Below are 14333 nucleotides of genomic sequence, written 5' to 3'. Positions count from 1 at the left end.
ATCCGTGTGCAAGCCACCGGGCTAACTGTAAACCATCTAGCCTGGATGACCTCACCGCCCTATCGTCTCCAGGCTCGCAGATCTACTAACCCCCTCTCCTCCAATCATCATCTTCCTTGCTAAACTTCAGCCCCCATCAACATGGCTTTGGTATCGGGCCCCGGGAGGGCTGGGGGAGCCCCGCAGACACAGAACTGCATAACATGAAACATGTGACTTACATTAAGAATCTGGACACTGTGCGTGCGTCTTGAAAAGAACATTAACACGGGCGCGTCTGACGGATCATAGAGGAAGGATGAACTAGAATACTGGCTGACCGAGCACCTTCGACTAAATGGTGTGTACTGGGGGTTGACGGCCTTGCATATCTTAGGTCAACCAGATGTCTTGCCTCGGGACCAGACCATCGACTTTGTGCTATCATGTCAGAGTGAAAATGGAGGCTTCGGCGCAGCACCAGGCCATGATGCCCACATGCTCTACACCGTCTCGGCTGTCCAGATCCTCGTCACCATTAATGCTGTGGATGAACTGGAGAAGCGAGGCCGAGGCGGCAAAGAGAAAGTCGGGTCTTGTACGGCTCTCTCCTCTAAACTTGATTAACAGTCCAGGACACTGACCCATTACAGTCATTGCAAATCTGCAGAACACAGATGGCTCCTTCAAGGGAGATCAGTGGGGTGAAACCGATACCCGATTCCTATATGGTGCTCTTAACGCGCTATCACTATTACATCTTTTGGATCTAGTCGATGTTCCCAAGGCTGTTGCTCACATTCAAAGCTGTGAGAACTTGGATGGTGGTTATGGCATCAGCCCCGGCGCCGAGTCTCATGCTGGTCAGGTATTCACTTGCATCGGTGCGCTGGCCATAGCTGGCCGTCTGGATTTGGTGAACAAGGATCGACTTGGAGCTTGGCTTAGTGAAAGACAGATTGAGAGTGGCGGCTTCAATGGTCGACCGGAGAAGCTGGCAGATGCATGCTATAGTTGGTGGGTTGGATCAAGTCTTGCCATGATTGACCGTCTGCACTGGATTGATGGAAAGAAGCTTGCTTCATTTGTATTACAATGTCAGGTAAGTTCACCCTTTCGAAATGATATGCTACAGTGCTGACCTCATCCAGGATCCCGATGCTGGAGGCTTCGCAGATCGACCAGGCAACATGGTTGATGTTTATCATACACACTTTAGCCTTGCAGGGCTAAGTCTGTTGAAGTTTGAAGGTCTGGCAGAGATCGACCCTGTGTAGTAAGTTCGCCTTGCAGTTGATATGAATTGATGTTGACCTCGTCCAGTTGTATGCCCAAATCCATCACCAAAGGTCTGACACCAAATGTCTGAGATGAAACACATGTTTGCAAGTACAAATGCCTGAGATGAAATGATTTGAATCTTATCTACTTCCCTCCCGCAATCTAATAACCTGTGAATGTTCTCTTCCCGTGGACCATGGGATACAATGCGGGAGGAGATCAACTCCACTTTGACTTATTCCGCTTCATATCCCCCCACAATGGCCTAAGGCTGCTAAGACATCGTGGTACATATAAACTAGGATAGGGAATTAAATCGCCATTGATAGACATTATCATTCGTCCAAATCGATCTTGAATAATGTTGATTGTGAACCGGTGATTTCTGTGGACCCTAAACTCTCGTGACCGGCACCTTCCAAAACGCAGATGCTCAAGAAGAGCAGGCACGACCAGTCCACAGTCACGTTTCCTTTGTTTACCTCTTCCATCGTTCCTTCGTCATTCGTACTATTCACTGCACATTCTTGGTGTTACTATCCCTTCCTGTTGCGTCTGATCTTTGTGCCCTTGGAGCAATGGATACTTCCCTCCAATGCATCATCTGCCCTGGGCAGCCTCGATTCTGTGATAGCTCCCATTTGTTGACCCACGTGGGCTCCAAGGCCCATTTGTCCCATTCATTCAATCTCACAGTCCGCAGCCACGATGAGACCGAAGCCTCTGAACTTCTCGAGGAGTATGAACTCTGGTCCAAAGAAAATGACATTCCCCGGCAGTTGGCTGAACGCATGTCCAACAAACAAGCCCGCAACAAGAAGAGAAATTCGGACGACAACATCAACGAACCTCCAAAGAAACGTGCCAGTGACGCCTCCGTTTCAACACTTCCAGCTAATTCAATTTCTGAGTGCATTGATCCTCGCCTGACTGATCCATTCTTTGTCGAGCCTGAAGACACAAAGCATGCTGTATTTACACCAATCAATACCCCAAAGGGATCGAATACCATTGCCATGAGTGCACAATCTTCCACTGGACCTTTCCTTCGCTCCGGTCGCTCTTCGAACGATTGGCAATCCATGAGCACATCACTCCTAGAGAACAGCGACTACCCTGCCCTGCCCATGACACCAACTCAGCCCCGAAACCGACGAAAGCCTGAAGTTGCTTGGACCTCCATTGGAGACACTTCTGAGCATCTTGTGGAATCTCTTCCTCACACATCTGGTGGCGTTGTGGACAAGGCTCGTGCTGACGAAATCGCAAGGCTGAAGGGCGTTCTCTGGCCTGGCATGGATATTTTTGACTCTGCTACTCTCAAGATGAAGCTCAAGCGCAACCAGAAGAAGGACGGTTCCTCGCTCATGCGAATGGAATTGAGTTCACGGAATGTGGCACCAGTTGAAATGGTATTTTCACCATCTGGTGCCCTTCGAAAGCTCCGTGAGATTACGGGCAATGTTGAGTTGCACAGCCCAATGAAAGGAGAGAGTCCGATTCCGCGTCGTCACATCAAATACCCCAGAAATCCCGCACCCAGAAATCCCACATTGGAACGAGCTGACCCCAACGTGCCCCGTGCCATGGACAGGAAACGCGCGAAAATAACTGCACAAAAAGTTGTCAAGAATGCTTATGAACCCTCTAAGAAATCACGCAAACCCCCTCGTCGATCTCAACGCCCCGTAAACCGCGTTTCATCCTGCACCGGTGAGGATGGTGAAATGAGCCTTGCTGCCCACGCATTTGGAAAGAGATCACAGGGTGGCTTTAGCATTTTCACAGATGAAGATGATCATAAATACTCCACCAAGGACGAAGAGCAACACTATGCTACATATCTTGATACACTGACTCCCAAGCGTCTTGTTTTGGACGGAAAGTCAAACGCCTTTGGCATGCATGGCTCGAAGATTGGGATGGAGACAACTACACTTGACAAAGAGAATATTGAGCCTATTTTGAACCCCCATGGCCGCATTGGTCCTCGCGACTGGCACTCCCCATTTTCCAAGCCCACAACCATCAACAAAGGTGACATCTCCCCCGGATTTTTCTTTGATGAGTCAGTGCTTGACACATACTATGACTTCAACAAGAACGGATACAATGCAAACCCCCTGCTCGCCCCTGCTCAAGGCCCCAGCAATGATTCATATGACCAGAGCCACATTAACCAGACCAACTGGCAATCAATGGGCCACCCTGTCTCATCCGAGGAGACCATCTCCGAGGGAGATCAAAACGACTTCTCTCTCATCTATCTCCCCAACAACACTGACTAGATCAAGGACCTCAAACATGTCATGTTATGCGTACTTTTGAATGATTATGAAGAAGAAAAGGAACGAAAATTGATAATGCCTGACTCAATGGCTGTGGTAACTTTACCATTCCCGCATGACCTGGGAACTATACATTTCTTCACACCCACACTTTGTTATGGTTTCTTCGTGGGTGTCAGTTTGTATTTTTTTCTCATCGGAGAAGGCTGTGTATTACCCTGTACACTAGCATGCTTAACGTTTGTATGAATATGAGCACTGTGTTGATTCTAATTTCGCTTACTTGGCGTAGATTTTCTAACAGTCATTAGTCATTTCCCAACATGGTATGTTAACATTCAGAAGACTTGGATATTATCAAACCCTACAGACACGCGGTGTCGCAAAGATTTGGTCTATGTTCAGTGTATACTAGACCATCCCGTCCCGCACCCCATCTAGGTGGATTATATATCTGGACCTGACATTTCCAAGCCATCGAACACAACAAGGAAAGTGCTCATTATCTCGTCAGTATTATATCTGCTCTGCACCTCTGACATACTCCCTGGTCAGCCTTTGACTAATTATTTCCCTCGGAGTCAATGAAGCAAAAGTGCATCTTGGCCAACATCGACATACTGTAGTTATTACATCATTCTGATATGACACCCCCCAGAACCAGGGATACAAGCTCTTTTCTTACAACAAAACCGGAATAAACTCTTCCAAAACGATGTTCACAATTGGCTAATGAGAAATCCAAGTTCCGAAATAGACTGACTCCCTGTCATAGAAAGATCCACGTCGATGGAAGGCAACCAGTCACCGACTCATCGCCTGCGCAATGAATAAACCTACGTCCAGAACAAGAAAGTTCTTATCAGAACAGGTTTTAGGTTCCGCCAAAATTCATACTTGCTGAGTGTCGTAAAGGTCTTGCTATCCCATATATAAGCCCACGTCAATTACATTCATGTCACCAAAATATATCCCAACTCGACAACGTCTTCCCGCTCTTTGTTTGAAGATCCCGCAGAGATCAATACTGCAATCAATTTATACGCAAAGTATCTATCCCTGTATATTCACACGAAAATTCGTGACTTCACCTACACGAAAGTCCTCAGTTGCAAAGCAGACCAAAATGGAAGCCCAACAAAACAACCAAAGCTTCAAGCTCGAAAACCTATTTAATGTCAAAAACAAAGGTAAATCTCACTCCGACAGTTCAAAATAAAACCAAGCATGATCTAATAAGAATCACAAAAGTGGCCCTGATAACCGGCGGCGGCTCAGGCATAGGCCTAATGGCAACGCAAGCGCTTGCCGTAAACGGCGCCAAAGTCTACATAACAGGCCGCACCCAAGAAAAGCTCGACCGTGTAGTAGAGCTATACAGCAAAAATATCACGGGCTCAATCATCCCTCTCACAGCCGACATAACGAGAAAGGACGAGATCGACAACCTAAGCAAGGAAATCTCGTCCCGCGAAGGCCACCTCTCAATCTTAATCAACAACGCTGGCATCGCCAACGAATCCCAAGAAACAGAACACGAAGACGCAGGCAGACTTCGGGAATCGCTGTTTGAAGATTCGAACGCGACCTTTGCGCAGTGGGATGATGTTTTCCGGACGAATGTCTCGCAGCTCTTCTTCATGACATCTGCGTTCCTCCCTCTTCTTCAGAAAGGCTCTGAGATGGATCATGGGTGGTCCAGTACGGTGATCAATACGACGTCCATTTCGGGACTTGTGAAGGTGTCGCAGCATCATTTTGCGTACAATGCGTCCAAGGCGGCGGCTATTCATTTGACTAAGATGCTTGCGCATGAGGTTCAGAGTTCGAATCTGAAGATCCGTGTTAATCATATCGCGCCTGGTGTTTTCCCTAGTGAGATGACTGCTGGGGCTAGTGATGAGAAACAGAAGAATTTCATTCCGGCTGAAAAGTACCAGGAGAAGGTTCCTGCTGCTCGCCCTGGAAAGGATGAGGATATGGCTAGTGCGATGCTCTTTGCTGTTACGAATCAGTACTTGAATGGGCAGAGTGTCGTTGTCGACGGGGGCTATGTCCTTCGTGCTGGGTCTTTATAAAATATTGATGTTTTATTTTAAATGAAATTGATTTCTTGTGCTGTTTAGAAGTTTGCTTTCGCTGTGTGTAGTTCATTCTTCCAGCTTTCAGTTGTAACGCTCAATGATACACATAACGAAAACCTCACAGCTTGGACTTGGCAGCCAAGGCTTCGCTGACTGGGGCGACTTCCACCATCATCTTGCCAGTGTTGACACCAGCGTAAAGATCAATCAGGGCCTTGGGCGCCGCTTCAAGACCTCCAGGAACGATGTGCTCCTTGCGCTTGAGCTTACCCTGTGACAACCAGGAGGCCAGCTCCTTCAGGGCAGTAGGATACTTCTTCGCATAGTCAAAGACAATAAAGCCCTTGATAGTGATACGTTGCGACTGCCAACAATTAGCCAAAGTCCCATCAAACCCCGAGAAAACCAAGAATAAAGCAAGGAACTCACAATGACAGTCATGAAACTAGCCGGACCCTGCGGCTTAGCAGAGTTATACTGACTGATAGCTCCACAAATAACAAAGCGCGAATCCCGCGCAGCTCTCGCAAGACAAGCATCAAGAATCTCACCACCAGTGTTGTCAAAGAAGACATCAATATACTCCGGCGTAGCCTCCTTTAGCTGCTTCTTCCAATCGGCGTCCTTATAATTGACCGCAGCATCAAAGCCCAGTTCCTTCACCAAAAACTCACACTTCTCCTTACTCCCCGCCAACCCAACAACCCTCTTGGCACCCTTGATGCGTGCAATCTGACCAGCAACCATGCCAGTCGCACCCGCAGCTCCAGACACAACAACCGTATCCCCAGCCTTGGGCTGTCCAACCTCCAGCATACCAAAGTACGCCGTCAGGCCCGTCATACCGAGGACGGACATGGCATCCGTGGGACGGCCACCGGCCGGAACGGTGACTTTCTCGGCTTCTTTGGCGCCTACCAGCGCGTATTCTTGCCAGCCTGAATAGGCAACTACCCAGTCGCCGGCTTTGTATTGGCTGCTCAGGTCGCTGCCGACAGAAACGACTTGGGCGATGCTCTGGCCGCGCATCACGGCGCCTTGCTCGACTGGTGCGATGTAGGAGCGTTTGGCTGTTAGCCATTGGCGCATGGCTGGATCGAGGGAGAGGTAGTGCACGCGCACGAGGATCTTGTCTGTGGGCACATTCTGGGGTTTGGGTGTTGTGTTCACTCGGAAGGTTCCTGTTGTCAGGGAAGGATCGATGGCCGGGGCTGGCGGGGTGGTATAGATGATTTGTTTGTAGGACATGTTTGGGATTTAGATGGATTGATGGAGATAGAGAGAGAAAGAGGTGTGTTTGCACAGATTTCTTGAGAGAAAATGGGGAGGGAGGGCGTTGCAGAAAAGGGAGTCTGGGGTATCGGAGAGGCTCCCAGATTAGGAAAACTGCTCCTGGACCTCGGCTCGGATATGATTATTGATGTTTTTTATGCAGGGTTCATGTTGAAGGATGCATTGGGGTATAATTGATGCAGTACAACCCCAGAACCCTAGACTTACAGAATTGCAACTCTATAGATATCATATAGATCATATACTCGGTAGATCTGGAGATCGACTCTTCGCTCATCCTGACGTCATTGACAAGTATAAATCAAGTCCAACGCCCACGGGCGTCTTCGTTTCCCTGTAAAACGTCTACACTGTATATACACTTTGTACATTACTCTTCTATATCCATCAATATGAATAACGAAACCTATGAACCAAACCAGCGAACCCACACCAATGTCGCGGGCGGTTCTTCAACAGGCTCTGCCGGCATTCCGACAGGCTTGAACGACTCCAGATCAACCTACGACCCTTCAACAAAGGGCTATAACCCTGCGACGGGAGGAAGCTATGAGAAGCCGCCAGTACCCCCACGTACAAACCATGCGACAGAGCATACAGGGACATACGACCAACCCGCCACTACTACGACTGATAAGAGCGGTATGGCGGGGTCCAAGGCCGGCGATAACCTCGGTCGCGGAGTTATGGGAGCTGCAGCTTCTGTTCATGTAAGTTGACCGTTTTCAAACTAGCTACGCAATTGTTGATCTAACTGTGTTTGCGTAGGGTGCCGGAGAATCCCTGCGCGGAGCCCTCAATACCGCCGTCGATCGGGCCTTTGGGTCCAATGAGGGGGCGGAGCGGAATGCTGAAATCGCCCGCAAAGGCGAGGAGGAGATCCGGTCGGGACAGTTTAAGGGGCGGAGTTAGTCAGACTGCTGACAGACTGCTGAGCTAGTATAGACCTAGACCTGTATGATGCGTTGTCCCATCACGTTGAATGTTGAAATGTCCTTAAAATCTGATGTCAGATGCCATCATGGCGCCGATCTAGTAGGAATTAGAGTCTCGGTTGTGTAGACTCAAGGTCAATGTGCTGAGAACAGGATTAAAACAGTGGACCAGCACTGGAACAGGATTTCAGAAGCATTGTACATACTGTCCTCCGTAGGATCGCCGTTGACAATGCCCCGTCGGGGGTTGGGAAATTAGGGCATCGATCTCCCGACTCAACCATGGGGTTGCGTAGATCACGGAGAAGAACACAGCAAAGATGCATCAACACGAGGCTAAGCATTTGCCCAGATATCTTTATCTCCAACCTCCGAGGCACAAAACACCGGACTTTGCCTTCCGGGCGACCCGAGAAGGCTGTGCTGGTGGAACCCACTGTTTCCGGCCAAATTTATAAGAAAAGAAAACTTACGACCTTCACCTACGCAGTTGAGTACTGAATTCTGAACACTGCATATTGCATACTGCATACTATACTGGAATCTGCATCAGCGCCCAAGATCAAGCCCTGAAGCTTTGCGTGTTGATACCCGGACGATTACATCACAGTCGCACACACGTAAATGTACGACCTCATGCCCTGAGAGCTTAATCTTCCACATGTCTTCTTCAATCGGCAATTCGCCAGAGGCACTGGCGCCGCCGCCAAAACACCAGGCCTTATATTCGTCCGAATCGTCCCCGAACATCGCCGACTCAGATTCCCCCTCACGCTACTCGTCCTTCTCGAGCTCCGACAGCGATGACCCAGCCCAGCTGTCCGTCGCAGACGCCGACGAAGATGCGGCTGGAGATGTGGTTGGAGTCAGCATTGGCCGCCAGCAAAGCCGCATGAAAGCTCGCGCAACGCCGCTCGAAGAGAAGAACCGCGTGCTAGAACAACATGGGGAATATTTCGTGACGATCCCGGACACAGTCGGCGAAGACGGTCTCTTCGCATCACAAATTACCGCCGAGCCGGAGTCCGTAGAACCCGAGATCAAACCCGAAGTCCAGCGAAAAGAACGCTTGAGTCCGCCTCTTCAGCCACAGCGCCGTGTCCCACATGGTCCCCGCAGTGATCTTTTTGCTCCCGGCGCGGGCAAACCCCCGGCTACGGAGTCAAAGGATACAACTGTGAGCCACAGATCTAGTTTTGTGGGCAATTTGTTGAAAACGACATTGCCTCGTCGGCCGCGCGCTTGGTCTGGGGAGCTGAAGAAGTTCTTGCCGGACTTGGCGTCGCTGAGGAAACGGCCGTCGCTCTCGTTCCGCGGCCCGAATGGGCAGAATCGGTCACGCAGTCAGACTGTCGCGCCTGCAATCAAGAAGAATTTGGAGCAGAAGAGAACATCTTCGCTAGATCGGCGCTCTCCGCCGTCCCCGCGGGGGTCGAGAGGATCGAATGGATTTGGCCATGACGAGGATTCAGAGGCAAATCAGGCCCTTTCGGAGCTGCGATCGCCTGATAGGACCTCGGCGGCGAAGCACTCTTTTGCGAGACGGCCCAGCACTGCTATGCCAGGCCGGCCGCCGAGTTTGCGGAGGTCATCCTCCGACCAGTCGCTATACCTGCGTGCCTCGTCCACGGCATCGTCCTTGGAACAGAGACCCCTATACGAGAATGTGCACTCCCAGGTGAACAGCAGGTTCAAGGCCATCAAGGATAGTCTCCAAGATTCGAGTAGCAGGCTTCTCAGCATCCCTAACCTCCACGATATTCGCACGGATTGGGGTTCTCGTCAATTTCTTCCAGAGCTTGGTAATAGCTCACATTCCACTTTCAATGGCTGTGACAATAAAGAAACGTCCCAACGGACTGCGAGCCCGCCACCTCCTCCGCGGAACAATACCAATTCAACACACCCCATTTTGGAGGAAGCTATGGCTGAGCTCACGGGTGATGTTGTCATCCTGGGAGGATACCGAGGTTCAATCCTGCGCTCAGCAAAACCGCCTCAACGACAACTCTGGGTTCCGATGAAGGTTGGCCTAAATTTGCGAAAGGTGGATTTAGAAGTTGGTTTGGAGCCAGAGGATGAAGAGCGCATGGAAGAGACAATCATCCCATCGGGTGTTCTCTCCCATGTTGGTCCCGTGGACGTCTGCCGACGATTGATGAAGCGACTGCGCAAGAGCGACAATGCCCAGCGTGGAGATCTTCGGGTTCACGATTACGGCTATGACTGGCGATTGAGCCCTGAGCTTCTTTCCCGCAGACTCATCGCCTTCCTGGAGAGTTTACCCTGCAACCAGCCCCAAGAAGGTTCAGAGACCCCCCGTGGAGCGACAGTCATCGCCCACAGTCTGGGAGGTCTCATAACCCGACACGCAGTCAACGAACGACCAGACCTCTTCGCAGGTGTCGTCTACGCAGGCGTGCCACAGCACTGCGTGAACATCCTCGGACCCCTCCGCAACGGTGACGACGTTCTCCTCAGCTCGCGCGTCCTGACAGCCCAAGTGAACTTCACCTTCCGCACCAGCTTTGCCCTCCTCCCAGAAGACGGCCACTGCTTCATCGACAAGCAAAGCAAAGAAGAATTCCGCATCGACTTCTTCAATGCCAACACCTGGGAGGAACACCGCCTCTCGCCATGCATGGGCCCAGCCCTCCCAGTAAACGGTAGCCTTACAAACCGCGGCCTCAAAGACCTGCCTCTAATCGGCAAGCGCTTCTCCATGCCCCCGCGCGATGATTCCGACGAATCCCTCGCCCAGGAATCCAGCAACCTCTCAGACACCCAACAAACCCCCGTCTCATCATCAGAAAAAGACACAACAGCCCGCAATTCTCCTCACCCATCCGCCTACCACGCGCCCATCCACTCAAACACAACCCCCACCCCATCCTCGGTGGCAGCCTACGCATCGGAAAAGGCCCACGGCGCAGCACACAACGCCCACGGTGTCTCGCACTCCCCAGCAGACGGACTAGTCGGCCCAGTGCAGCACCCCCGCGGCAGCTCAGCAACAACAAAAGCAGCAACAACAAGCACAATCCCCCGAGCTGCAGCAACGGAATATCTCCAACGCACGCTGTTTGAAACAAAGCGCTTTAAATCAAACCTCGATTTCCGCCCTGCCCATCACTCGGAGAACAAGTACCCACCTGCTGCAGTTATATACGGTAAATCCGTACCGACGGTGTACGGTGCGCGGGTCGTCTCCCGCGAGAGTATCAAGCAGGTTGATGCGTATGATGATCTTGCCTTTGCGGCGGGTGATGGTGTTTGTCTTGCTTCGGCTGCTATGCTCCCGCCTGGCTATCGGATTATCAAGGATGGGTTGGTTAAGAGCGATCGTGGGCATGTTGGGCTGCTTGGAGATCTTGAAGGTGTTGGGCAGTGTCTCAGGGCTCTGATCCGGGGACGGAGGGAGGGAGTTGGGCTTGGTGAGAAGGAGTTGTGATTTTGGACTGGATTTTGCTTCCATTTGTTGATTTGTTGATTTACGCTTGATGATACCAATGCCTTGCGCTTATGATTTCTAGATTGATGTGGATGGGGTGGAAATTCGAACCGGGGTGAAGTATATACGATTGTTTAGTCCTTGTACATGGACAAGAGAAATATATTCCCCATGTAAATAGAAATACAAGTTGAATATGACATTCAAAAATTAAGACGAAAAGATCTTTTTGGTCACCCAATGCCCTTTTATGTATGTATCTGCGTTCGAAACAGTCCAAATGCTTTTTTCCATCTTCGGTCCAAATGTCATCGGAGCAGAAGAGTAACTCCCACAGAAGAAAAAGAAAAGAGAAGAACAAGATCCCCGATTCATCGAAAATATAAATGTACGAAGAAGACAAAAACCAATCGTGAGAGAAATGCTATAAAGTACCAACAAAAAAACAAGTCATCAAAAGTCTTTAATCCGTGCGCGAGTTGGCAATGTTCATGACCAAGATGTCAGTCGCGCCGACCTTGATTAGCTCATCCATTACCGTAGCAATCTTCTTCTTCTCGACCATCGAGCTGACAGCAACCCAGTTCTCCTCCTCCAGAGCGGTGATAGTGGGTGCGCGCTTGCCGGGGGTGATCTTGGAGGCAGTGGCGAGCTGAGCACGGGGAATGTTGTACTGGCAGAGAACGAACTTCTGGGCGGTGATGACACCGCGAATACGGGAAGTAAGAAGGTTGAGCATGTCGCTGTTAGACTCGCGGGCCTTGACAAGCACGGCGGTACTGGAGACGACGGTGTCAATGGCCTTGAGACCGGCGGCCTTCATGGTCTCACCGGATTCTGGTAAACGTATCAGCATATTTCCTAGAGAACCAACGCCGAAGAGGAAGAATACATACCAACAAGATCGACAATACCATCCGCAACACCAAGAGCGCAAGCAGCCTCGACACTGCCGCCAACATACTTGATCTTAGTGCTGAGCTTCTCGCCCGCACCAACGCCCTCAAGCTGGCGGAAGAACTGCTCAGTGAGCGCAGTGAAACTGGTCACGACGTTACGGCCGACAAGCTCCTTGGCCTCGGTCATTTCTCCCTTCTCGGGGACTTGGACCTGCAGCTTGCAGCCACCGAAGCCGAGATCGAGGATCTCCTCCACGCCAGAGACCTCACCGGCGGGAAGGGTGGCATCGTGCTCAGCGACTTGGTCACGGCCAGTGATACCAAGGTCAACGCGGCCCTCGCCGACGAATGTCGGGATATCGGCGGCGGGAAGGAAGATCAGCGCAATGGGCAGGTTCTTGACCAGCGCGATGTCGAGACGGGTTTCACGGCGGAATTGGACATCGGAACCGGCCAGGAGGTCTAGAGTTGCTTGTTGCAGACGTCCTTCTGTAAGTGGGAGGTTTCGTCAGCATGCTGTTCTTGTTCTTGGATCTTTTTTTCCTTTGTGCTTTGTTTCTGCTTGCTGGGAGTGTCGCATAGACTCTATGAGTCACTATCAAGACTTGGGGAGACTTGCTCTTGGGGACGGCGAACAGGAGACGGCCTTCGAGGCTGATCGGGGCCATTCAGTCAGCATATTGCGCGATGCCGATTTTCACTTGGAATTGACTCACTGGTTAACGAGATCCATTGCGATTGAGTTGTTGCACGGAGATTCTGCCTTGAGGAATTGAGAGGAAGTATGAATTTATATATGTTGAAATGTGAAAAGAACGTTGAAGAGGGTCAATTGCTCAGGTGAATGAGATAAGAGTCAGAGGCACACCGGAGCTCAGAAATTGGAGGGGCAGATCCGAACTAACGGCGGGACCGGCGATTGTACGGGAAGACAGGGAAGAGAGGACTGGCCCACGTGATTCTCACAGCCAATTGCTTCATTTTCTATACTTTATTTATTTGGGAGGCTCAATCCAATTCCAAGGTTAGCGCACCCAGTCAGAATGCGCCTGTATACGTAAAAGAAATAAGGTCTGCCTGAAGTGGGATGATCGGCCTGAGGCGTATATTAATGCCATATCCCTCAGGTGTCAAAATGTCAGGTGTCCAGATCGCTGACTCATCTTCTGCCTGACGGCTCAGGTGTCCAGCCCTGAGCCCTCGCGTAATTTGCACGAACCCACACAAGGCAAATTCATCTTCAACATTCCCTTACACCCGTCCAACCAACTCCAACCCTCGAGCTCAACGCCCACTCCCTACAAGATGGATTCCAGCAAGCAGCCCGTTAAGCTCGTCAAGGTGACCCGTGTCCTCGGCCGCACCGGTATGTGCCATTCCTGAGTTTTCGAAGCTCAAAATCCACATTTCGATATCCGCGGGGTTCTGCCCATGCGCCCCCCGAATCGCCCGTCAAAAAAACATCAAAGCCAGAATTTTGGGAGGACAACAATGGCTAATTGGATTTCTTATAGGATCCCGTGGTGGTGTCACCCAGGTCCGCGTCGAGTTCATGGACGACACCTCCCGTTCCATCATCCGTAACGTCAAGGGCCCAGGTATGCGATATTGATTCCTTCCGATCGTTTCGATTATGCACACAGAAAGAGGAGGAATGAACATGGTCCTCAAGCACAATTGAAGTGACCCAATGTTGGAACATGAAATTTCGGGGATCGACACACAAAATTATACGAACCACAAACTGACCTCTCAACCAGTCCGCGTTGACGACATCCTGTGCCTCCTCGAGTCCGAGCGCGAGGCCCGCCGTCTCCGTTAAAAACCGCCAAAACGAAATTTCGCTCGCGTCTATTTTGCCTCTTTTCTTCTCTCGCATATCCCTCACGACCGGGTTTTCATGATCACTCTTCGGCCAAAAACGTGTCCTCCGCTTTCCTTCTTTGCCGTACCTTCAACCTCCCCAACTTCCCAGCCCTAAACTGCCGCGCTGCTCATCTTCTCGCCTAACGACCGTCGCTTTTTTCCCGATGTATCGAATGGATGTGAATGTATGGGTGGATTGACTTTTTGGTGTTAAATTTTTTCTCCAAAAGTCCCGGAAGGTCGATTATGGAGATCCG

The 14333-nt window shown here is 50.6% G+C and overlaps 8 protein-coding genes across 8 annotated transcripts; 6 read left to right on the top strand and 2 right to left on the bottom strand.

The window, feature by feature from the left end:
• Window positions 1–131: 131 nt before the first annotated feature.
• N7511_006359 (Rab geranylgeranyltransferase subunit beta BET2) lies at window positions 132–1348 on the top strand (the record flags this gene model as incomplete). Its single annotated transcript, XM_057128736.1, has 5 exons — window positions 132–239; window positions 292–577; window positions 633–1081; window positions 1131–1255; window positions 1303–1348. Coding segments are annotated over 5 exons (1014 nt in total), but the record flags the coding sequence as incomplete, so codon positions are not given.
• Window positions 1349–1838: 490 nt separating this feature from the next.
• Window positions 1839–3548, top strand: N7511_006358 (uncharacterized protein; the record flags this gene model as incomplete). The annotated part of the gene is made up of 1 exon (XM_057128735.1): window positions 1839–3548. One exon carries the CDS (start codon window positions 1839–1841, stop codon window positions 3546–3548), a length of 1710 nt encoding a protein of 569 aa, XP_056983291.1.
• Window positions 3549–4674: 1126 nt separating this feature from the next.
• Window positions 4675–5626, top strand: N7511_006357 (SDR family NAD(P)-dependent oxidoreductase; the record flags this gene model as incomplete). Its single annotated transcript, XM_057128734.1, is given in 2 exon segments — window positions 4675–4738; window positions 4758–5626. 2 exon segments carry the CDS (start codon window positions 4675–4677, stop codon window positions 5624–5626), a joined length of 933 nt encoding a protein of 310 aa, XP_056983290.1.
• A 124-nt stretch (window positions 5627–5750) lies between these two features.
• On the bottom strand, window positions 5751–6880 carry N7511_006356 (NADP-dependent oxidoreductase; the record flags this gene model as incomplete). The annotated part of the gene is made up of 2 exons (XM_057128733.1): window positions 5751–5996; window positions 6062–6880. 2 exons carry the CDS (start codon window positions 6878–6880, stop codon window positions 5751–5753), a joined length of 1065 nt encoding a protein of 354 aa, XP_056983289.1.
• Window positions 6881–7317: 437 nt separating this feature from the next.
• Window positions 7318–7837, top strand: dprC (the record flags this gene model as incomplete). Its single annotated transcript, XM_057128732.1, has 2 exons — window positions 7318–7635; window positions 7694–7837. 2 exons carry the CDS (start codon window positions 7318–7320, stop codon window positions 7835–7837), a joined length of 462 nt encoding a protein of 153 aa, XP_056983288.1.
• Window positions 7838–8521: 684 nt separating this feature from the next.
• N7511_006354 (uncharacterized protein) lies at window positions 8522–11311 on the top strand (the record flags this gene model as incomplete). The annotated part of the gene is made up of 1 exon (XM_057128731.1): window positions 8522–11311. The coding sequence occupies one exon, from the start codon at window positions 8522–8524 to the stop codon at window positions 11309–11311; it is 2790 nt and encodes a 929-aa protein (XP_056983287.1).
• Window positions 11312–11774: 463 nt separating this feature from the next.
• Window positions 11775–12943, bottom strand: N7511_006353 (ATP phosphoribosyltransferase; the record flags this gene model as incomplete). The annotated part of the gene is made up of 4 exons (XM_057128730.1): window positions 11775–12148; window positions 12208–12699; window positions 12830–12864; window positions 12927–12943. The coding sequence occupies 4 exons, from the start codon at window positions 12941–12943 to the stop codon at window positions 11775–11777; spliced, it is 918 nt and encodes a 305-aa protein (XP_056983286.1).
• Window positions 12944–13515: 572 nt separating this feature from the next.
• N7511_006352 (40S ribosomal protein eS28) lies at window positions 13516–14032 on the top strand (the record flags this gene model as incomplete). Its single annotated transcript, XM_057128729.1, has 3 exons — window positions 13516–13576; window positions 13725–13808; window positions 13971–14032. 3 exons carry the CDS (start codon window positions 13516–13518, stop codon window positions 14030–14032), a joined length of 207 nt encoding a protein of 68 aa, XP_056983285.1.
• Between the last annotated feature and the right edge of the window lie 301 nt (window positions 14033–14333).

This window comes from Penicillium nucicola (genome assembly GCF_028828085.1).
Source record: "Penicillium nucicola strain IBT 29836 chromosome Unknown utg000006l, whole genome shotgun sequence".
In the NCBI taxonomy this organism is placed as follows: domain Eukaryota; kingdom Fungi; phylum Ascomycota; class Eurotiomycetes; order Eurotiales; family Aspergillaceae; genus Penicillium; species Penicillium nucicola.
The sequence above is the reverse complement of the archived record's forward strand: the minus strand, read 5'-3'. Positions and strand labels throughout refer to the sequence as shown.